The 24,646-nt window shown below is 35.4% G+C and overlaps 1 protein-coding gene across 4 annotated transcripts in view; it reads right to left on the bottom strand.

Annotated features, from left to right (window-relative positions):
• The window catches only part of SMAP1 (small ArfGAP 1), a 243,339-nt gene that overhangs the window by 150,381 nt on the left and 68,312 nt on the right, over positions 1 to 24,646 (bottom strand). For 2 of the 4 annotated variants that reach the window (XM_077162201.1, XM_077162202.1), the window contains exon 2: positions 15,356 to 15,489. In XM_077162201.1, the coding sequence (XP_077018316.1) occupies positions 15,356 to 15,489 (134 nt within the window). Of the gene's footprint in view, positions 1 to 15,355; positions 15,490 to 24,646 lie in introns of those variants that run through there. The other 2 variants (XM_077162204.1, XM_077162203.1) reach the window with 2 other exon arrangements.

Raw genomic sequence — 24,646 nt, 5'->3', positions numbered from 1 at the left:
TCTCAATTGACTTAAAAAGTTAGTTATGTACATAAGGCCATGATGAGAAAATTTTCTCTGTCAACTTCATGGAATTAAAATGACCACTCCCACAAAATAAGGAAAAGGCTATATGACCAGAGGATTTCTTGAAAATATATGCATAAAGAATTTCAGAGTACAGAAAACTTATTTTGTATCTGGTTCTATAAAGCACTATTAAAATTTATCTAAGGCCAAAACTTTGAGAGACTAAACAAAGTTCTAGCACACACAGGTCAAATGTGGTTAAATCACAGAGTTCTCTAAATTAGCTGTTTTACTGGAATCTTATTCTGTTAAATATTGCTTGTCATGGGAATTCTGTAATATAAGTGAGTGTTTCGAAGCTCTGAATCACCTTACCAAAAAGAAAAAATAGAGCAACTAGATAGAAAAACAAAAAATCCATTGACAATGTTTACAACAAAACCAAGTAACCAAGTATCCCCACAAACCCCAAAATGCAAACAGGGAGACACTATACCTGCATGATACTTGCAACTCTTAAAAGAAAGTCTGATGAATCTGAGAAGTCAAGTGAGATAAACTGGAAACGACAATAACCCAAACTTGAGAAAAGCACAAGAAACTGAAAAGGATTTTTTGCTCAACCCAGTGAAGCAAATAAAATAACTCCTATGACTCTCAAAACTAACCACCAACTCTCTCTTCTAAGACAGTTTCTGAGAAGAAACTCAAAACTGAATAGAATAAAATAGTGGAGATAATGGAGAGAAAGGCCAGATAAAAGTGGGAGAAGGGAACAAAGCAAGAAATTCTCAGAAGACAAGTTTCTTTACCTCTGATTATTACATGAGAACTGAAGAGAGACGTCTGTAAAGTAAGAAAAACTATCTTGAATACTATTTCCTTCTGGAAATAAAGGAACCTAATTTCACATAAATATGATCAACAGAAAAGAATCAAGGCCAACTTGTACATAAAGTTATTACAAGAAAAACAGCTAATACAAAACAGATATCTCTACAATGAAATAAAACTAGAAAAATATGACAATAGATTAAAATTTTAACCTATTAAGTTAAGAGTGAGCTAAAAGACCTATGATAGGAAAAGATACATGAAATGAGCAAAAGGTCATGCTCAAGTAAAGAAAGAAAACAAATTAGAAAATAGAAAATTAAAAACATTTAGAATTAAAATGAAAGAACTCAGGAGAGAATTAGCAATAAATGAAAAAATATTTCAGAAATCAAGATGAAATAAAATAGAACAAGAGAGCAAAAAAACACAACAGATAATGGCCTACAAAAACTGAAGAGGCAAAAGCGGAAAAAATCTCTTAAACAAAACAACACAAAAAGAAAGTAATAAAAAATCCAAGAGAAAGTGACAAATACTGGAGATAAGCAAAGAAGATCCAATATACAAACAAGAATCTGTAAAGAAGAAAACTAAAACACAAGGAGACAGAATACTCAAAGCTACAATTCAAAAAGACTACCCCAAAATAAAAATAAAGATTTGAAACTACATCTTGAAAGAGCACATCAAGTGTAGGTACTTCAGCATATACAACCTGTAGGACATTTGGAGAGGTAAAATAAGCCAGAAGGTAAAGAGCAAATATTGTATGATTTCATTTAGAACATACTTATAAGAGGCCTAGATTGCAAGTTTCCTATAGCAGTCACATTTAGTCTGGAGTGGTAATTGCTATTTCTAGATTTTGAGAGGCTGTTTTATATGTTTCATATTGTCCCTTCCAACATGAAAAAGCTTTACCAGGCCTGGTCCAAATACCCCTAAAGAGTGGAAGAAAGATCCAAGGTAATGGTAGAGTTATACAGAGAAGGTAGGGTTTAACAAATGACTATGAGTGTTAAATCACTTTACATTGATATTTCTTTCAGTCTCTAGTACCTCAGAGTAGCTAGAAGTAAAAACCTAAAACTGGAATTATAACCCACACCAAACTCTGAAATCTGCTCTACAACTAATTGTTGCAATGTACTTTGAAATTTACTGTTTTTTTGTATATACGTTATTTTCACAAAAAAGAAAAAAAGAAGAGGATGAGGAGTACAACAGAGAAGACAGGATTTAACAAATGAGTATGACTGCTGAATCATTATATTGATATTTCTTTTGGTCTCCCACATCTTAGAGCAACTAGAAGAAAAAACAAAAACTCATAACCCATGAGTTATGGGTTACTATAACCCATACTAAACCTTAAAATCTGTTCTATAACTATGCACTAGAACGTACGTGGAAATTTACTGTTTTATATATATATAAATTTATATATAAAACATATATATGTTGTATTTAAATAAATTTAAAAAAATGAATATAATTTTATTTATATTTATATAAATAAATATAACATATATATTTCACAATAAAAAAGTTAAAAAAAAAAGCATATTCACCAGACAAACATTAAGCAAAGGAAAGTTGCAGTGGCTATAATAATATCAAACAAAGTAGATTTCGAAACAGGGAATAAAGCCAGGTATAAGGGAGGGACACTGTAAAATGAAAAAAGGGGTAAATTAATAAAGAATGAATAACAATCCTAAAAATATTTGCACCTAGCAACAAAGCTTCAAAATATTGAAGCAAAAACTATGTAACTCAAAAGAAAAACAGACAAATTCACAATTATAGTTCATTATGTCAATATCCTACTCTCCATAATAAATAACACAGAAAGAAGATAAGTAAGGGTATAGAAAACTTCAACAATGCTATCAGCCAATTTGACTGACATTTACAAAATAATCTACAACAGCAAACATATTCTTTTCAAATGCACATGCACCAATATAGAGCAAATTCTGGGCCATAAAATACACACAAATAAATATAAAAGAATTGATGAATACAAAGTAAGTTCATATTACACAGAGGAATTAATAAACTAGATATCAAAGAGCAGAGACAGTTCCCAGACACTGGGAAATATATAAAAATATAGGAAAATCACAGTATTTTGAACAGAATGAAAATGAAAATGCAACATATCAAACTGTGTGACATGCAATTCTTAGAAAGAGATTTACAATATTAAATGCTTATATTAAAAAAAGATAGGTCTCAACTCAATAGTCTAAGTTTTCATTTTAAGAAGAAAAACAAGAGCAAATAAAACCTAAAGCAGAAAGAAGGAAATCATAAAGATATGTGCAGAAATCAATGAAACTAAATAAAGAAGAAAAATCAATGCAATCAAAAGTTGATTCTTAGAAAAGTGATTAAATTGATAAACCTATAAATAGGAAGACCTGGGAAAAAACAGAAGATACAACTTATAAAGATAATGAAAAAGCAGACATAACTACAGACCCTACACAGTCATTACAAGGATTAAAAAGAAAGTATTAGAAACATCACAATCAAATTTATGAATAAATTCTTTGAGATACAAAAAAACTATAAAAACTCATGAAAGAAGAAATATATGACTGAACAGTACTATATCTATGAAGAAATTGAATGTAGAAATAAAGCCATCAACAAAGTGACCTCCAGGACCAGATATTTCCACTGACAAATAGTGCCAAAGTCTTAAGGAAGAAACAATAACAATTCTATACAAACTCTTCCAAACATTTAAAGAGGAGAGAACTTTCCAACTCATTTTATGAGAACAACATTATCTTAATACCAAAATTAGACAAATGTATTATAAGAAGTAGAAATTACAGACAAATATCCTTCATGAGCAATACCAAAAAAAAAAAAAAAAACTCACAAAATATTAGTAAATCGACTCTGGTAATGTAACCAACTGGGGTTCACCCTGGAATGCAAAATTGGCTTAACATTTGAAAATTAATCTATATATTTCACCAAATCAACAGAAAAAAGAAACACTGCATGATTATTTCAATTAGTATAGAATGTAATCTGACAAAATTTAACATTCATCCATGATCTCAGCAAATAAGAAATAGATGGGAACCTTCTAACCTAATAAAAGTGCTTCTGTAACCAAGGAATCAGGACTTAAGGGATGATTTTGATTACTGAATCATTACATAAATTTTCCTTTTTGCCTTCTGATATACTGGAGTAGACAGAGGGAAATCCATGAAATTCCTAAACTATAATTCAGCCGCCCTGATATCTGAAATGACTGCAAAGGCCCTTATCTTGTGCCTTGTGACTGTAAGAGCTATTACTCCCATTATCTGGTCATTTTCTTATAGGGCAAAGGCCCCAAGACTAATGAAGAATTTGAACTCAGCCATTAACTATTTTCAGTCCCAGACGTTCATAAATCATATGCTATTGAAAGATAACTTGCCTCCCTTCCTTTGGGCTTACAGCTTTAGCACTGAAATGATAGCTCTGCCTTTCTTCCTTTCAGCTTATGTTGTTATGAAACGATAATGATGACAGCATCTCCTTTTCTGCTCTGAACTTGCTATCTGAAATGACTTCATCTCTCCCTACTAAAATCTTTAAACACCTTGAACCACCTAAACTCCGGGAGACAGATTTTGGGCTGAAAGGCCATCAGTTATCCTACTACATGCCTAGTAATAAATTCTTTCTCTCTGGGAAATCCCAGCATCTCAGGAATTTGTCACTGAGCACACTGGGCAAAAGAATTCATCGTCTTTGTCCAGTAACACAACCACAAAAATCCACCAACATCATACTTAATGGTGAAAGAATGAGTATCTTCTTCCCAAGGTAAGGAACAATGTAAGGAAATCTCACTACTCTAACAAGGTCAATGTGTTAACCCTGCAATAAGGCAAGTTAAAAAAAAAAGAAAGAGGGAAAAAGAAAAGAAACAAAGGAAAAAGAAGGATGGAAGGAAGGAGGGAGGGACGGAAGGGAAGAAAGAGAAATTAGGGAAAGAGAGAGAGACAGAGAGGTAGAGAAGAAAGAAAAGAATTAAAAGCATAAAGATGGGAAAGGAAGAAATAAAAATGTTTAGATTCACAGAGGACATGATGTCCAAGCAGAAAATTACAAAGAATCTATTTTAAACAATAAGTGAGTTTAGCAAGCTTGTCAAATACAAGGTCAATATACAAAAATCAACTGTATTTCTGTGTACTAGCTCTGAATATTGGAAACTGAATTTCTCAAAAATATCATTTACAATAGCACCAAAATACATGAAATAATTAGGAATAAATCTAACAAAGTATGTGTCAGATCTGTGTTCTGAAAAATACAAAACACTGATGAAACAAATTAAAGACATTGTGATTTCAACATAAATGGAAAGGTACACCATTTTATGGAATGGAAAACTGAGTATTGATGTCAATGCCACCCAAAATGATGTACAGATTCAATGGGATGCAAACACAGTCCCTGCAGGGTATTTTGCAGACATCAATAAATTCATCCTTAAATGTATTAAAAAAGACAAAGGATTGTATGCAAAAATAAAGTAAGTTGGACAACTCACATTACCTGATTTAAAGATCTACTATAAAGGTATAGTAATCAAGACAGTGTGGCAAAGGATTCAACACATACAAACTAATGAAATAGAACAGAGTTCAGAAACAGACCTGTATGTATAGCTATGTGATTTCAACAAGGAGTCATGGCAATTCAATGGAGAAAGAACAGTCTTTCAACAATGGTTCCAGAACAATTACACATCAATAACCAAAAAAATAATAAGTTTGATCCATATTGTATACCACATACAAAAATCAACTCAAAACGAATCACTAACTTAAATGTAAAAGCTTTTAAAAGAAAATGCAGGTGAAATGTTTATGACTTTAGGTTAGACAAGGAGTTCTTAGATATGAACTCAAGAGCATGATTGATAAAAGAAAAAAAAATGCATAAAATGAACTTCACCAAAATTAAAAATTACTACTCTTACAGAGAGACCATTAACAGAACAAAATAAGCTACAGACCACAAATACCTGCAAAGTACGTTGTGGACTTGTATTCAGAATCCATAAAGAATTCTCAAAATTCAATAATAAGAAACCAAAACACCCAATTAAAACAAAAACCCAATTAAAATAACTGGGCAACCATCTGGGAAACTCTGGGTACCTTCTCAACCATTGGGGACTCCCAAGAAAATAGACCAAGCCCTTGATTTTGAGGCTTGCCCTTACGAAACTTATTTCTATAGGGGAGAAGTAGACTACCCATAACAAGGACTAAGAGTTGCTTCCAGCTGCTCAGATGTAGTGTCTCTCTCTCTTTCTCTCTCTCAGCCCAATTTTGCAAGCAAAATCATTACTGCCCCCTACTTGGAACATGACATTCAGGGGTGAAATTCTCCCTGACAACATGGGGCATGACTTATGGGGATGAACCTGGCCCTGGCACTGTGGGATCTACAATGCCTTCTAGACCAAAAGGGGAAAAAGAAGTATAATAAAATAAGGTATCAGCGCCCAAGAGAGGTCAAACAGAATTAAGAGAATATTCTGGAGAGTACTCTTATGTAAGCTTCAATTAGATAGTGCTAATTGCCACGGTTTGCTAAACCCCAACCAACATCATGCCTGTTGACTCTTAAGAATACCTAGGACTCAAACTGAGACTCTATAAAGGTTTCATGCACTAAGTTTGCTCTACTGGAACCTAAAATTCCCAGAGGGTTTCTAAGTCAAAAAAATCTTGAAACCCAGGGGAACCAGCCTCTCCAAGATTAACGATTGATTATATCTCCATATGCTTTAGTGTCAACACCCTTGTCAACATGAAAAAGTCAGAACAGCATTACCCAAAGATCCCTATAGACTGGGAGAAGGATTAGAGCAGAAGCTAGAAGGAAAAACCTGAGATGGTGGGATGGCAGCTAGTTTTTATTTAAGCAAATTGAAAACTAATGTTCGCATTTAAAAAACTGTATACAAATGTTTGGATTTGCTTTATTCAATCACCAAAACTGAACACAAATGTCTTTAATTGGTGAATGGATAAACTACTGTGGTTCATCTATATCACTGATGTGCAACAAAAGGATAATGGGGGCCAGTTACATAATTTTACATTTTCTATTATCCTTTTAAAAAAATTAAAAAGGTGAAATTAGTTGTAATAATATAACTTATTTAACCCAAGGTATCCAAAATACTAATGTTTTAATATGCAATTAAAATTTTAAAAATATTAATGAGGGGTGCACAGGTAGTTTAGTGACAGAAAGCTTACCTTCCACTCGGGAGACCCAGGTTTGATTCCCAGACCATGCATCTAAATATATATATTATATATTTATATTAATATATATATGTATTAATGAGACATTTTATATTCTTTTCTTCATACTGTCTTTGAAATCCAGTGAGTATTTTAAACTTACAGCCACATTTCAAGACCCCTGGTTAAGAAACTAACAGATTTGTCAGCAAAAATGTATACAATGGAATAACACCGAGCAGTCAAATGGAAAAACTTCTAATACATGCAACAACACGGATGAATTTCAAATGCATAATGTTAAGTGAAAAAGTCACAGTCAAAAGATTGGATATTAAATAATTCCTTTTGTATAATATACTGGAAAAAGAGAAACTCCTGGGACAGAAAACAAATTCACTGATTGCCAGAGACTAGGCACACTAGGACTAGGTAACAACAAAAGAGCACAATGCAGTATTTTAGAGGAACAGCACAGCTCTTGAACTTGACTGTGATAGTATTCACCTGCTTATATATTCATTAAAACACATACAACAATACATTTTAAAATGAGGATGAATTCTTCTCTAAGTAAATTAGACTTTAATTTAAAAAAATTAGAAATGTTAACATGGCCTAATAGATTTAATCGAACGCCTCTGAGATGACAAAGGCACCTATTTAATTTCATTACTCTAAAATATGGACTCTTACAGTCAGATTAGTCTCCCCTTTCCCCCATGCGCTATCTTTATTCTTACCTCTGTGCAACAGCTTACATTCTTCTCACCTATAACATTTTCCCCACATAATCTAACACAAATTCTACTCACATATTAAAAGCTCAACTTCTTTATATAGCCTCAAAACTTAATAATATTTCTCCTCTAAATTCCCATGGCACATTATCTTTATCATGTCATCTACAACTTCAGATTACATATAAAACCCTAAAGCAGTCTTCAAATTTACATGCTTCAAGTATGTATCTTTAATCACTCAACCAACTGTCAGTTCCTCAAGGGCAGAAACTACGTCTTTCTCCTCTGCAGAACTCTCATGGAAACATAATAACTCTTCTCACATTCAACCACAGACTTAAAAAGTAACATCAGGAAGCTTCTTTCTTTCTTTTTCTTGGGCAATGAAGTGATAAGCACTCATCAAGAGCTAAGAACAGACCCTGGGGAAAGGATCAAAGCAGTACATTCTTAGATCTTGCTCCAAGTAAAACAAACGTACACAACTGCATGGTTCATGTACAACTTTAGTTTCCACTGCTTATCAATATTCCAGGTTCTAATTCCACCTTTTTTTTTTAAAACATGGCAGAGGGACCACACAGTAATGCTGTACTTCTGCCAACTATACCTCACTTTGACAAAATTAATATGCTGCTAAATAATAAAACTTATAACTGTACTTATGTCAAAGTTAACGGGTAGAAACACCATGGAGTCACCTAACTGGCTAACTCCATTCTCACAAAACATTCCAATGAAAGTGGTTGCTTGGATAAAATTAACGATGACATGCCAAGGATCTACCAGATTTCTCAAGAACGATAAATCATGATCACCAAAGGGCTGGCTCCAATAGTTTAAAAAAAAGAACTGAAACTCATTGCAGAAGTCATGACGGGAAAGAGAGCCAAGAATCACCTGTACAGAAAAAATGACCGCTGCATCCATCATGAGTAAATGAGTTTTTGCTATGGAGAAGGATAAAAGAACAAAAGGACTAGAGACAAAGCTGCTGAAAATCTCCAGGTAGAGGGGAAAGAAAAAGAAATAGTAAAACACACACACACACACACACACACACACACACACACAGACTAAAGAAGAGGACTGTAACTTCAGCTTTCTCTTCAAATTCAAAAAAAAGCTTCGGCACTGTCAATGTACAGTGGAGCACAAAGATCAAGAAGGAAGAGAATGGAGAGTTAGATTTGTCCATTAGAGATAAATCACCATTCTTTGTGAGTACAAACTGCGCACAATGGTGAAAAGTGAACTGAGTTAGTAGAGGAAAAAGTAAAGCAAATTAGCATAAAAAGGCCTTGCTGAAGAACTTCAATTGTTAAAGGAAGATAAGAGTTAGTCCCTAAAGTGTAACTGAGAAATAAGGATGTAACAAATGATGGTCATACTGACTTTCATACAGCTACTTCTTTTTAGTGTCTAGTGTTTTAGAACAGCCAGAGGGAAATACTTGAAGTTGCTGAACTGTAATCCAGTAGCACTGGTCTTTGATAATCATTGTAAAACTATATAGCAAAAAAAAAAAAAAAAGTCCCTAACCCCCTAAAAGACTGCTGGCACACAGTGAGTATTTAATAAATGCTTACTGTAAACAAATGAATAATGGTCACAGCTCAACCAAGTGCTGTATGGGGGGGGGGGGTTGGAAGAAGAGTATGGGGTGGGGGGCATTTTGGGTGGGAAGGGTAAGGCAACATGTTTCAAAGAAGAAAAAAAGAGATTAAGGATGTCTCAAAGTGAACTCATTTTTTTAAACCAGGTGGCAAAGCAGGAAGGATGCCTGAGAATATCTCTCTCCCCACTACTCATACCCTTAAATCCAGGAAAGAAGCTCAAAGGCAAAGCAGAAACAAACTGAGTGGATAAAAAACGACAGGGAGGAAAGTTTTATATCTCTTCCTATATCTATCTTAAAACATACATATATACACATATAAAGCTTTATTTCACTTGTTATGATGGCAAACAAGGTTGTAAAAAGAGCTGAGTTTAAAAGACAATTCCTTTTAGTCCATAATGCAGCCAAAACCAAAGTAAAAATGGTCAACATATGAAAAGAGAGGGTGAAAATGTCTATTTAATGTTGAAGGCAAGTTCACTGAGATTAAGTCATATGCCTATGGAAAATGAACAATTTCAAATGTCAAATTGCCTAAGGTATATTTTATAAATGAGTAAAATTTAATTTTATGGGCTTGCTGTCTCCAAGAAAATATTAAAATACCATATCAATAAATAATACCAGTAAAAGTAAACAGAGAGATGATTAAAAAAATATATATTCCTTCTAGCCTCCAATGTTCTGGAGAAGCTAGAAAGAAAAAATACAAGATGATGGTATCGTAGCTTATGACAAACTCTGGGATCTGTTCTGTAACTACTTGCTGAAGAGTGCTTTGAAAATTGTTTTCTTTCTTTGCTTTGTATATATGTTATACAATTTAAAAAGTTAAAAAAAAAGTAAACAGAGTCTACAATAGATTACTAAAAGATAAAGATATGCAAAGTAAAAAGTGGTCCAAAGATCATCAAGATAAATACAGAATATATGAGTATATTTTCCATTATGGACATGATCTCACTATTTATTAGGTGTCACAAACTACCAGACTCTTTACAAGTGAGGTAAGAAATTCAGGAGTACAGTGACTTTGTTAAGATAGATGAAGTGTCCTTCATTTTCAACCCTTCAGTGCAGACACCGAAAATTTCAGGATAAAATTAATAATTAAGAATTTTAACAGTAATCAAGACTTGGCATTTATAAACCACTACAAAATTTTTTAAAAAGCTACTTATAAAAGTATACAAAAGTTGGTCCTTTCTAAAACTTTGAGAAGGACATGACAATAAATGTAGGATCTAACATATTTAATCTGACCATGACATGTTAAGAGAGCTATGATTAAGATTTTTTAAGGTCAGTAACTTTACCCATTTCTATGCTAATAAAATAAGGTAGACAAAATGTTTTCTTTTAAAAATAAGCATACATCAATTCTAACAGCCATGCATACCGTAGATGAACTAAAAATTTACACACACATATTTAATACATAAATAACTTACATAAATATAATATATAGGTATCAGCTGATAAGTACTCCCGAGGCAAACTTTAAAAGTAGTCACATTTTACAGAGTCAATGCAAAACAAAACAAACAAACAAAAAAATACCATAGCATGACTGAGCTCAGAGACTAAATCATATTCCTACATTTACTACAATAAGATGTAAAAAGAATTAGGACTAACCAAAGCTAAGCAACATATCTGAAAATGAGAAACATGATTATCATGAAATGTTGGAGGCAGAGGAAAACAAAAGGTAAAACTATATGCAGTAAAAAGCATTTCTCTGGGCGGGCCATGGTGGCTCAGCAGGTAAGAGTGCTTGCCTGCCATGCCCGAGGACCCGGGTTCGATTCCTGGTGCCTGCCCATGTTAAAAAAAAAAAAAAAAAGCATTTCTCTTACTTCTATAAATAAATGCGTTCCAAGCATTTCTCAAAGAGATTATTACAAAATATCCATGTGAACATGGTATATTAAAACATATTGTGATCATCACATTTCTTAATCTGAATGAAGGGTCAGAGTCAGCAGGAACAGATGCCAAAAGATGGAAATGTCAACATATAGCAAACTAGCCTAAGGGGATTGAAATCAATGCAATGGTTGCCTTCAGGGGAGTTGGCTGGGAAATGGCATAAAAGAATTTTCTAGCATTATGGAAATGTTCTGTATCATTGAGGTGTGGGTTACACAGTGTAGACTTTTGCCAAGACTCACAGAATTCATTTAGATTTGTGTAATTATACCTCAATTTTTTGTTAAAGTAAAAAAATAAAATGTCAAGGTACAGAGTTGGATCAACTAGAATACACAAAGAAATAGGATGTATTTTTTAAAAATTGATTTTCTTTGATGGAATAAGGAGAAACCTCAATAAACAACTGATATGACAACCCAGCCATTCACTTCAAAATTACTTAAAAATCAATATTACTAAAATGAGATATTTTTGGCAAATATTTTTAAAAGGTAATTTCTTTATATTCAATAATACCACACAATGTATCAATTTGTCTATTTATTCAGCATTACATTTAGCAACCAAACAGGAAAGCTAATAAATTGCTTAAGATCAGAAAGATATTCAAGGCAGCAATACTGAGGGTTTTATACAATGAACAAACGGATTACTAATACTAATAACTAACAAGCTAACATTTATTGGGTGTTTAAAATGTGCTAGGTTCTATTCTAAATACTTTATTCATATTATCTTACTTGATATCTTCACAGAAGTAGGCACTACTACCATTCCCATTTTATAAATGAAGAAACTAAGACATTCTGATGTTAAATACCCTATCAAGATCAAGCAGGTCTAACTCTGGTAGCCTGACTCTAGAGACATCTTTAATCACTTTGTTCTACTTATCCTCTAGAATCACTTGCCTTAACATTTTCTAGACTAAAGATTTAAAATAAAGATTGTGCTCTATAGTATGGAACGTTGGAATCTTCACCAATTATTTTTTCATTTATATTGTATAGCAGTCCTAGAACAATTTTTAAAGAACTCTGGCTTCTCTGGCAAATAGTCATAGGCCACCATAAGAATGCTGATGGTGTGTGTATGTAAGGGATATGGCTAAGCTTCTCTCTTTTTTTTTCTTCAATAAAACTTGAATATCTACTCATTTGATTTCCGAGCAAACATATCCTACCCTTATATCTCAACATGGTATACCTGGAGGAGGAGCTCCAAGGCATATGGAGCAACTACAGGGCACTCTGGCGACAAGTTAATCATTAACATCTTCCATGCCAAAACAGCAATTTTAATTTAAGAAATTCAATAAGTTGACAAATGGAACTAGACAAAGTGTTCAAATTTCTAACTATTAAATATTTAATAACTAGCTTCAAAAATCTTACATTTTTAATAATTGACTATCTTGCAGTGGTCCTGTAACCTATTCCACGGCAAACTAGAGAACCTCAGTCCTCTGAATGGGAAGGTATAGGAAGAAAATAGCCAGCTCCATGGCAGAAAATCTACCTCAATCTACTATTCAACTCCTCTCAACAATGCAGACAAGAAAAAATATATATATTTTTGTAGAACTATGTGAACTGTCCAAGGATTTCATGTTTTGTCCTTAGTTTGGAATGAACCACTAGTTTAGTGAACCACTAAAAAGTGATATACTTATCCCAGAGTTATTTGGGCAAAGAATAAAGAAGTACTTGCTAAGTTTCCTTGGAGAATTGGGGAGAAAGGAGGAAATATTCAACTTTCCCATCTGGGGAATTTCTGATAGTCTCGCAAGCAGTGGGGTTAACCAATTCAATAGGCTGAGCCCTCAAACTTAGGGCTTGCCCCTGTGAAGCTTATTCCTGAAAAGGAGAAGCAAAGATTACTGATAATTTTGCCTAAGAGTCACCCCCAGAGAGCATCTTTTGTTGCTCAGATGTGGCTTCTTTCTCTAAGCCAACTTGGCAGGTGAATCCACTGCCCTACCACCAACATGGGACATGACTCCTAGGGGTGTAATTCTCCCTGGCAACATGGGACCCGATTCCCAGGGATAAGCCAGGACCCGGCATCATAGGAAAGAGAAAGCCTTCTTGACCAAAAAGGAGAAGAGAGAAATTAGAAAAAATAAAGTCTCGGTGGTTGAGGGATTTCAAATAGTGTCAAGAGGTTATCCTGGAAGTAATTCTTATGCATTACACAGACATTTATTTTTGGTTTATTGGAGTGGCTAGAACCTGAAACTGCTGAACTGTGTTCCAGTAGCCTTGATTTTTGAAGAAGACTGTATAACTATATAGCTTTTACAATGTGACTGTGTGACTGAGAAAACCTTGTGTCTGATACTCCTTTCATTCATGGTATGGACAGATGAGTAAAGAATAAAAAGTAACAAATAATAGGGGAAGATAAAGGGTAAAAATTGGGTAGATTTAAATACTGTAGGTCAGGGCAGGCCATGGTGGTTCAGCAGGCTGAGTTCTCGCCTGCCATGCCGGAGACCCGGGTTCGATTCCTGATGCCTGCCCATGCAAAAAAAATAAATACTGTAGGTCAGTAAGAGGGTGGGGTAAAGGTATGAGATGTATGAGTCCTTTCTTTTTATCATCTTATTTCTTTTTCTGGAGTGATGCAAATGCTCTAAAAATGATCATGGTGAGGAATACCCAACAATGTGATGATATTGTGAGCAACATACAAAATGGTTGGACTATATGTACATGTGTGGACATATCTCAAAAAAAAATTTTTTTTACTTTGGACCAGAATGTTTTGCATCTCCATAACCCACTGCAATTACCAAGTTAAATTACTAGTTATATCTCACATTTTCTTAAGAAAGACTTAAGAAAAAAACACCATTTTTTTTACCACATTTTTACTATGGAGATGTTAGTAAGAGCATTGCCTTATATGAAACGTTTCAAAAAGTTCTTCTTCCTTGATGTGTTCTTCTTCCTTGATGTGTTCTTCTTCCTTGATGTAACTAGCGTGTTTTCTCCTTAAGGGTCCCAAAAGCACACAAAGGATCATATTTCCTTTTATGCTTTAGCCATAAAAAAGTTAAAAAACTAATTTGAGACTGAACTAAATTAATAATCTTTGAATTTTTAGCCTGCAGATCTCCATTCCTATTCTATGTAACCTCGCCTATTTACATCAATTTTTACATGTTCTTTTTATTTTTTTCTGATCCTAAGATCTGTATGCATATCATTGAAGTTCAACCACATATATTTATGTATTTAGCCTTTATACTGATTAAAGGTAATTTCAAAATGGCGTAAGAAAAAGTGGTATAATTTTACTGTCAATTACAAAATAAAGCCACTAGAAATAATCATTTTTACATTAACAGCAAATCTTAAGGATTCCAAAGTATGATTTATGAGAATGTTTGAGTATCACACTGAAAAAACAGCAATCCCTTTAAATTCAAGATTTATCTCCAACAAAGCTAAACCACTCTAAACAAGCCCAGATCAGTCATCAGAACATCTGCTAAGTGGGCTGTCTTCAAGTTAGCAGGCCCTGTCTGAAAATCTGTACACCTTTGTACAGAAGGGAAATCCTTCAATTCACTTCTTAGGCTAAAAGCATTTTTTTCTTTATCTTTACTTAGGCTCCCTCTACTGACAGTAAAACACAACAAACTATGGAATTACACTGGCAAATTTCATCAACACAAGAATCATTCTTTACTTCAAAATCAACATTTTATAGAAAAAGAAATTTTTAAAAAACTATAACATTTACTAGAAAGACCTAAGCATCTTTGAATTAAACATTCAAATAACATGGAAATTTTTTAAGGTAGCATATTGCATTTAAACTTTTCAATGTTAACCGTAAAATGCAAAGAGCATGAAAGATTTTTAAATTCATTTTACGTATTTTAAATAATCTCTCAGTAAGAAAATGTTTACCTGTATCTGTTCTGGTGTCCATTGGTCTAGGTTGACTGACTTGACCCTGGATATATGAACCCCAAGATTTCTATGGATTCCAGCACATCTGATACAAATAAACACACCAATATTCCAGGAAGCCCATCGGGGACCTAATTAAGAAGAAACAAAGAAAAGCAAGTATTAAAAACTACCATAAACATCATGACAGCATACTAGAAACCTTCTGGGTTTTTATTCAATAATAATGGAGGTTTACAGAAATCACACATCAAATTTTCAAATGCTACTGACAGATGCTTTCTTACAAGAAGTGTGATCACTACTGAACGGTTATAAATCAATCATTAAGAACTTTAATGATTTTACTAATCCGTTTTTTGGAAACTTTCCCCAAATCTTTCTAAAATTTTTAAAACTAATTTATATGAGAAATTTTTCATTCTGTATTTGAGCCAAGAATTGTAATATATCATAGTACAAAGTAGGTTTTTCAGGGTGCACAGGTGGTTCAGAGGTAGAATGCTCACCTTTCATGTGGGAGATCCAGGATCGATTCCCAGACCATACACACACACACACACACACACACACACACACACACAAATACTGCTTAAAAGACTTCCAAAAAAATAAAAATTAGTTATAAAAATTAAAAGGAAGAAGTTAATAAGAAGACAACAAACAACCCAACAGAAAAACAGACAAAAGATATGAATGGGTAATTCACAGAAGAAATGTATGGCCAATAAACATGAAAACATGCACAACCTCACTGGTAACAAAACTAAGATGATACCCACTTTCCTCCAAACACATTGAGAAAAAAATTTTAATCCATTAATACTTAGTGCTGGCAAGGATGAGAAACAACATGAAATGCCTCAACAAAAACTTCGTATCAACATGAATAAATCTCAAATAAAATGTGAGGTTTTGGATTCAGGAGTAGAGCTGATCTGGGAGAAACTTCTGCACCTCATAGAGCACCCTGGTTGCAGAGGCTGAGGAACTGAGGGGCAGAAAGCTGGAGCCTGGTGCAGAGGCATGGAGCCCATGAAAGTCCCAGGTGCCCGGGACTAGGAAGTAAGCCAGGCTGCGTTCCTTGGGTGGGCTACCCTCACAAGTGCAGCCCCATGACCGGCGACTCACTTCACACCCCATGCACCAGAACCCCATCACCTACTCCCATTCCCGGCGCTCCAGGTGCTCCCACCCCACCAGGCCCCTGTGCATGTAACTGCCCCACAACCAAACCCCAAGTGCAGCACAACCCACCTCTCCTGCACTCCTCCCAAGCACTAACACACCCTCCCAGTTCCCTGTAGGCTGTTGCCTGCACATAAAGACTGCAAGCAGTAACTTCCATACCCAGGCTACCACTGTCCCCCTGACCATAGTGTTGCATAACCTCACCCTGCCCCCCTGAATTCTGCACATCAGTTTACAGCACTCCTAGGTCCAAGCATGTACACAGGCCCCCACTAACATCATTCAGCTCTGGGAATTGCACATTAAAGCAGTCCTAGAACAGTGCAGGCACATGGCCCTCATCCACACTTCCCAGGTCTGAGAAAGTGCTGACCTGAACAGCTGGGTCACCTCTGCCCCCAATCCAGGAAGTCACAGTGCTGACCTACTGCCACAGCTCTAGCATGCACACAAAAGGCCCCATGGCTTAGACCAATGCACACCAGGGTTACGCCCCCCAACTGGTGCACTCACACGGCTACATCCCTGGCTGCTAGGTGCCCACGTTCACAAGCATCAGCATAACATCTACAACCTGTGCCTACATCTGCCCTGAAACAAATCACCACACTGCATGCCCCACCCCATACCCACCTTCATGATATACAACCATCCCGCAAACACAAGACCTTAGATTACCGAAAGAAATCAACTCTCAAATAAATCAATCAAGATATTTACATGCAGGCAGGCCACGGTGGCTCAGCAGGCAGAGTTCTCGGCTGCCATGCCAGAGACCCACATTCCCAAGGCCTGCTAATGCAAAAAAAATAAAGATATTTATATGCCACGAAAACAGCAGAAGATCACTAAGCATATCACAATGCAGACACATATAGTCCTGCCTAATGACCAAACTGAAACCCCAGAGGAGACCCAGAAGTTGGAACAACTAATCAAAGATGTTCATACAACTCTACTTAATAAAATAAGTGGGACAGCAAATGACATAAAGGAGATCAAGAAGACAGTAAAAGAGCATAAAGAGGAATTTGACAGAATAAATAGAAAAACGGTAGATATCACCAAGTTTAAAGACTCTGTTTACCAAATAAAGAACATACTAGAGGCACACAACACCAGATTTGAAGAGACAGAAGAAAGGATCAGTGGTATAGAGGACAGGATAACTGACTTGAAGACTCAGAACAACAAATAGCAAAAAAGATGAAAAAACAATGAACTGTATAGGAAAATGACAAAAAACAAAGCTCACAAATATAAGAATCAATGGTTTCCCAGAAGGAGAAGAGAAGAGTAAAGGGCTAGGAAGAGTAGATGAGAATATAAAGGGGGGAAATTTCCCAACCCTCATAAAGGACATAAATATGAAAGTCAAAGAAACCCAAGGAACAACATACAGAATAAATCCAAACAGGACTTCCCCAAGACATATACTAATCAGTCTGTCAAATGTTGAAGAGAAGCAAAAATCCTGAAAGCAGCAAGAGAAAAACATTCTACTATATATAAGGGAAGCCAAATAAAACTGAGTTCAGATTACTCAACTAGCACCTTGGAAGCAAGAACAGTGGTATGATATATTCAAGATCCTGAACAAGAAAGACTCCTAGTCAAGAACTCTGTACCCAGCCACTGTCCTTCAAAACTGAAGGAGAAATTAAAATTTTCACAGACAAAGAAGTCCTGAAAGAATTTGTCAATAAGAGACTGGCCCTACGAGAAATACTAAAAGGAGTTCTGCCGGCTGAAAAAAAAAAAAAAAGGCAGGATCAGGAGATGCAGAGGAGGGTACATAATTGAAGAGTACCACTAAGGGTAATTAAAAGAATACAAAGAGAAAGAGGGAAAAGAATATATAGATCTGACAAATAAAATAGAAAACACAAGATGGTGGATTCAAGAAACGCCTTTTCAATAATAACTTTGAATGTTAATGGACTAAACATACAAACTGAAAGATACAGATTGGCAGGAAGGATAAAGAAGCATAATCCAGCTATATGCTGTTTATAAGCGACTCACGTTAGACACAAGAATACATATACATTAAAAGTAAAAGGATGGAAAAAGATTTTCCACTCAAGTTGCAACCAAAAGAAAGCAGGAGTAGCTATTTTAATATCAGACAAATAGACTTTAAATGTAAACACATCACAAGAGACAAAGAAGGACACTATATACTAATTAAAGGGCCAATACACCAACAAGATAAAACAATCATAAATGTTTATGCTTCAAATCAAGGCGCTCCCAAGTACATGAGACAGACACTGGCAAAACTTAAGGGAGCGATACATGTTGCAACAATAATAGAAGGAGACTTCAATACACCACTCTTCTCTATAGATAGAACAACCAGACAGAAGATCAACAAGGAAAAAAGAGAAGTTAAATAACTTGATAAATGAATTAGACCTAAGAGACATATATAGGCCACTACACCCCAAAGCACAAGGATATACATTCTTCTCTACTGCTCATTGGAACATCCTCCAGGATAGATCATATGCTGGGGGACAACACAGGTCTTTATAAACTAAAAACACCGAAAGTATTTAAAGAACTTTCTCTGATCACAGTTGAATAAAGCTAGATCTCAATAAACCACCAAAGAATGAGAAAATTCACAAACACATGGAGATTAAATAGCATACTCTTAAACAACTAGTGGATCAAAGAAGAAATCCTAGACAAATCAGCAGCTATCTGGAGATGACTGAAAATGACAATACAACTTATCAGAACTTAGGGATGCAGCAAAGGCTGTGCTGAGAAGGAAATTTATTGCCCTAAATGCCTATATTAATAAACAAGAAAGAAAAAAGGACTTAACAGTACACCTGGAGGAACTCAAGAAAGAACAGGAAACTAACCTCAAAGCAAACAGAAGAAGACAAATAACACAGATTAAAGCAGAGATAAATGAATGGGAGAACAAAAGAACAAGAGAAAGAATCAATAAAACCAAAAGTCGGCTCTTCGAGAAAATCAATAAAAATGATGGGCCACTAGAAAGACTGACAAAGAAGAAAAGAGGATGCAAATGAACAAAATCAGAAATGAAAAAGGGTATGTTACCAAAGACCCTGAAGAAATAAAAGAAATCATAAGAGGATACTATGAACAACTATATGCCAACAAACTAGACAACTCAGGTGGAATGGACAAATTCCTGGAGACTCACAAACATGCTACACTGACTCAGGAAGAAATAGAAGATCCCAACAAACCAATGACAAGTAAAGAGATTCAATCAGTCATCAAAAATCTTCCTACAAAGAAAAGCCCAGAGTGAGATGGCTTCACGGGAATTTTATAAAACATTCCAAAATGAACTAACACCAATTCTGCTCAAACTTTTCCAAAAAATTAAGGAAAAAGGAACTCTACTTAACTCATTTTATGAAGCTCATTTTAATACCAAAACCACATAAAAATGCTATAGGAAAGGAAAACTGCAGGCCAATCTCCCTAATGAACACAGATGCAAACATTTTCAATAAAATATTAGCAAATCGAATCCAACAACACATTAAAAGAATTATATGGGCCATGGTGGCTCAGCAGGCAGATTCTTGCCTGCCATGCTTGCGACCTGGGTTCAGTTTCCAGCGCCTGCCCATGTTAAAAAAAAAAAAAATTATACACCATGACCAAGGGGCATTTATACAGGGAATGCAAGATGGTTCAATGCAAGAAAACCAATTAATATAATACACAGCACATTGACAAATCAAAAGGGAAAAAACACACGATCATCTCAACTGATGCTGAAAAAGCTTATGACAAAATTCAGTATACTTTTTTGATAGAAACACTCCAAAATATAGGAAACAAAGGTAACCATCTCAATATGATAAAAGGAATATATGAAAAACTGATAGCCAGCATCGTACTCAATGGAGAGAGACTGAAAACTTTCCCTCTAAGATCAGGTACAAGACAAGGACGCCCACTGTAACCACTATTATTCAACATTGTGCTAGAAGTTCTAGCTATAACAATCAGGCAGGATGAAGAAATAAAAGGCATCCAAATTGGAAAGTGTTCTAGTTTGCTAGCTGCTGGAGTGCAACACACCAGAGACGGACTGGCTTTTAATAAAAGGGGATTTATTTCATTAGTTCTTCAGAGGAAAGGCAGCTAACTTTCAACTGAGGTTCTTTCTTACGTGGGAAGACACAGGGTGATCTCTGCTGGCCTTCTCTCCAAGCCTCTGGGTTCCAACAACTTTTCCTGGGGTGATTTCTTTCTGCATCTCCAAAGGCCTGGGCTGAGCTGCGAGTGCTGAGATGAGGTATGCTGAGGTGCTTGGGCTGTGCTACGTTGAGCTCTCTCATTTAAGCACCAGCCAATTAAGTCAAACATCATTCACTGCAGCAGGCACACCTCCTAGCCAACTGCAGATGTAATCAGCAACAGATGAGGTTCAGGTACCACTGGCTCATGTCCACAGTAACATAACTAGGTGCCTTCACCTGGCCAAATTGACAACTAAATCTAACTACCACAGAAAGGAAGAAGTAAAACTCTCATTATTTGCAGATGATATAACACTGTACTTGGAAGAGCCTGAGAAATCTACAGCAAAGTGACTTGAGCTAATAAATTCAGCAAGGTGGCAGGATACAAAATTATTGTGCAAAAATCAGTATTATTTCTATTTACAAGCAATGACCCAGCTGAGAAGTCAGTTAAGAAAAAAATCCCATTCAAAACAGCAACTAAAAGAGTTAAGTACTTAGGAATGAACTTAACTAGGGATGTAAAGGACTTGTACACAGAAAACTACATAACATTGCTAAAAGAAATCAAAGCAGATCTAAATAGGTGGAAAGAAATTCTCTGCTCATGGATAGGAAAGCTGAATATAGTTAAGATGTCAATTCTTCCCAAATTGATCTACAGATTCAACAAAGTACCAATCAGAATTCCAGCAACCTACTTTGAAGATTTGGAAAAACTAACTACCAAATTGATCTGGAAGCGAAAGAGACCCCAAATAACTAAAAGCATCCTAAGCAAGAAGAACAAAGTGGGAGGATTAACACTCCCTGACTTTAAAACCCATTATGAAGCTAAGCTACAATGGTCAAAACAGCATGGTACTGGTGCAAAAATACAAGCAGTGACCAATGGAATTGAGAGTGCAGAAACAGACCAGCAAATCTACGGTCAACTGATTTCTGACAAGGTCCCCAAATCCTCTGAACTGAGACAGAACAGTCTTTTCAATAACTGGGCATGGAAGACCTGGATATCAATAGCCAAAAGAATAAAAGACGACCCCTATCTTACACCCTACACAAAAATTAACTCAAAGTGGATCATCAAACACCTAAATACAAGAACTAGTACCATAAAGGTTCTAAAAGAAAATGTTCAAGACCTAGTAATAGGAGGTAGCATCCTAAACTTTACACCCAAAGCATAAGCAACAAAAGAAAAAACAGATAAATGGGAACTCCTCAAAATCAAACGCTTCTGCACCTCAAAAGACTATCAAAAAGGTGACAAGGCAGCCAACTCAATGGGAGAAACTATTTGGAAATCACGTATCAGACAAATGTTTGATTTTCTGTATATACAAAGAAATCATACAACTCAGCAACAAAAGAAGAAACAACCCAATTATAAATTGGGCTAAATATATGAGGAGGCATTTTTCTGAAGAGCAAATACAGATGGTTCAAAAGCATATGTAGAGATGCCCATTTTCATTAGGTACAAGGGAAATCAGATCAAGACTGCAATGAGATACCACTTCACACCTATAAGAATGGCTGCTATTAAACGAACAAGAAACCATAAATGTTGGAGAGGATGTGGAGAAACTGGGACACTTATGCACTACTGGTGAGACAGAGTAATGGTGCAGCCACCATGGAAGACTGGCAGTTCTTTAGGAAACTAAATATCGAGTTGCCCTATGACCCAGCAATAGCACTACTTGGTATATACCCAAAAGAGCTGTAAGCAACAACACAGACATTTGCACACAAATGTTCATAGCAGCATTGTTCACAATCGCCAAAGGATGGAAACAAACCAAATGCCCACAACAGAACGAGTGGATCAACAAAATACGATGCAATATTATGCAGCAGTAAGACAAAATGACATCATAAAGCACATGATAAGATGGATGAGCCTTGAGGACATAACGCTGAGTGAAATAAGCCAGGCACAAAAGGAGAGATACCATATGAGTTCACTTTTATGACGAACATAAAGTATAATCAGAGGCTTATAATACAGAATATAGGGGACTCAGATATACATAGAAGCTAGAGACGGATGAACCGTTAGCTCACGAGCTTGAACTCCAATGTAAGAGAATAGATAGGAGTGAAGGTGGTTCTCTAATGGGTCTATTAAGTAATATTAACATGTTGAAGATGAACAAGATGGAAAGAGGTTATATAGACCTACGGGTCCCACTGATTTACACTAGAAATATGAATTAATTTTCTCAAGAATTACTTTAAAGAAATGATTCTTATACAAAGAGTGAATAAGTCCAGGGTACTGGGGGAAACTGGTATTGCATGATATGAGCTATGGTCAAACGGAAACCATCAGCACTACCACAGTAACAGGAGAGGTAAATAATAGGGGAAGGGACAAGAGTTAAGAGGAGGTTTAGATTTCCTATTTGGCAAGGTTGTGTTTAGTGGTCTTCTGTCTCTTGGGAACAATGAAATTATCTAAAATTGAGAATGTTGATGGACTGTGGACATTGGGCTGTCTACATGATGCCTGATGAACGCAGTTAGCTGAAGGATGCACTGATGGAGAAGTAAACTGGTGAAAAATGGTGTATAGTTATGAATGAAGGCTGTACTGCTATAAAAAAGGAACAGTGATATCACCTTGTTAGTCAAGATGTAATGGAGAGGGCAGGCCATGGTGGCTCAGTGGCAGAGTTCTCACCTGCCATGCTGGAGACCCGGGGTTCAATTCCCAGTGCCTGCCCATGCAAAAAAGGAAAAAGATGTAATGGAGAGGCTGGAGGGAACTGCCCGAAAATGTAGAGCTGTGTTCCAGTAGCCATGTTTCTTGAAGAAGATTGTATAATGATATAGCTTTCACAATGTGACTATGTGATTGTGAAAACCTTGTGTCTGATGCTCCTTTTATCTACCTTATCAACAGATGAGTAAAACATATACAGAATAAAAATAAATAATAGGAGGAATAAATGTTAAAATAAATTTAGATTGAAATGCTAATGATCAATGAAAGGGAGGGGTAAGGGGTATGGAATGTATGATTTTTTTCTGTTGTCTTTTTATTTCTTTTTCTGAATTGATGCAAATCTTCCAAGAAATGATCATGATGATGAATATACAACTATGTGATGATATTGTGAATTACTGATTATATATGTAGAATGGAATGATCATGTTAAGAATGTGTTTGTTGTTATATTTTTAAAAACATTAAAAAAAAAATGGAACAAAGTTCTAAGGCATGCAACAATGTGAATGAACATGTGGGTCATTCAGTGAGACAAAATAAGCCAGAAATAAAAGAACAAGAATGGTATGGTCACCTTTAGAAAATGCTTATAAGAAAATAGGGGCCCAGATTGTAAGCTTTTAGAGCAGACATATGAAGTCTGAAGTGGTGACTATTATTTCTGGATTCTGAGAGGCTGTTTTATATATATAACCTGACATTTAGAGATAAGAATAAAGCTGAACAGGTTGGGGTTAAAATAATTCAGAACATAGAGGTAAGGAAGACAATGCCTATATTTTAGAACCACATATACTCTTTTGAGACCAATGGAAGAGAAAGGTTTATTTGGTCTGGAACTGAAATTTTCTGCACTGCATAATATAATTCAACCTATCCGTATAGTTATTTGAACAACTGAAACATAGAGAGTGCAGAATAACTAAGAGGTTCTTTAATCCTGTATAGATTATTGTAATGCCTGGATACATCCTAGAGTATATTAAGCAGATAATCAAGAAGTATTGGCAAAGTCCCTTGAGGGATGGGAGAAAGAATATGGAACTATTAAACCTTACCATCAGGAAATCCCCTGATACTGTGTCAAACTTTAGGGACACCCAAATCAATAGG

Source organism: Tamandua tetradactyla, chromosome 5 (assembly GCF_023851605.1).
Source record: "Tamandua tetradactyla isolate mTamTet1 chromosome 5, mTamTet1.pri, whole genome shotgun sequence".
In the NCBI taxonomy this organism is placed as follows: domain Eukaryota; kingdom Metazoa; phylum Chordata; class Mammalia; order Pilosa; family Myrmecophagidae; genus Tamandua; species Tamandua tetradactyla.
This window is presented reverse-complemented; position numbering and strand designations above follow the sequence as displayed.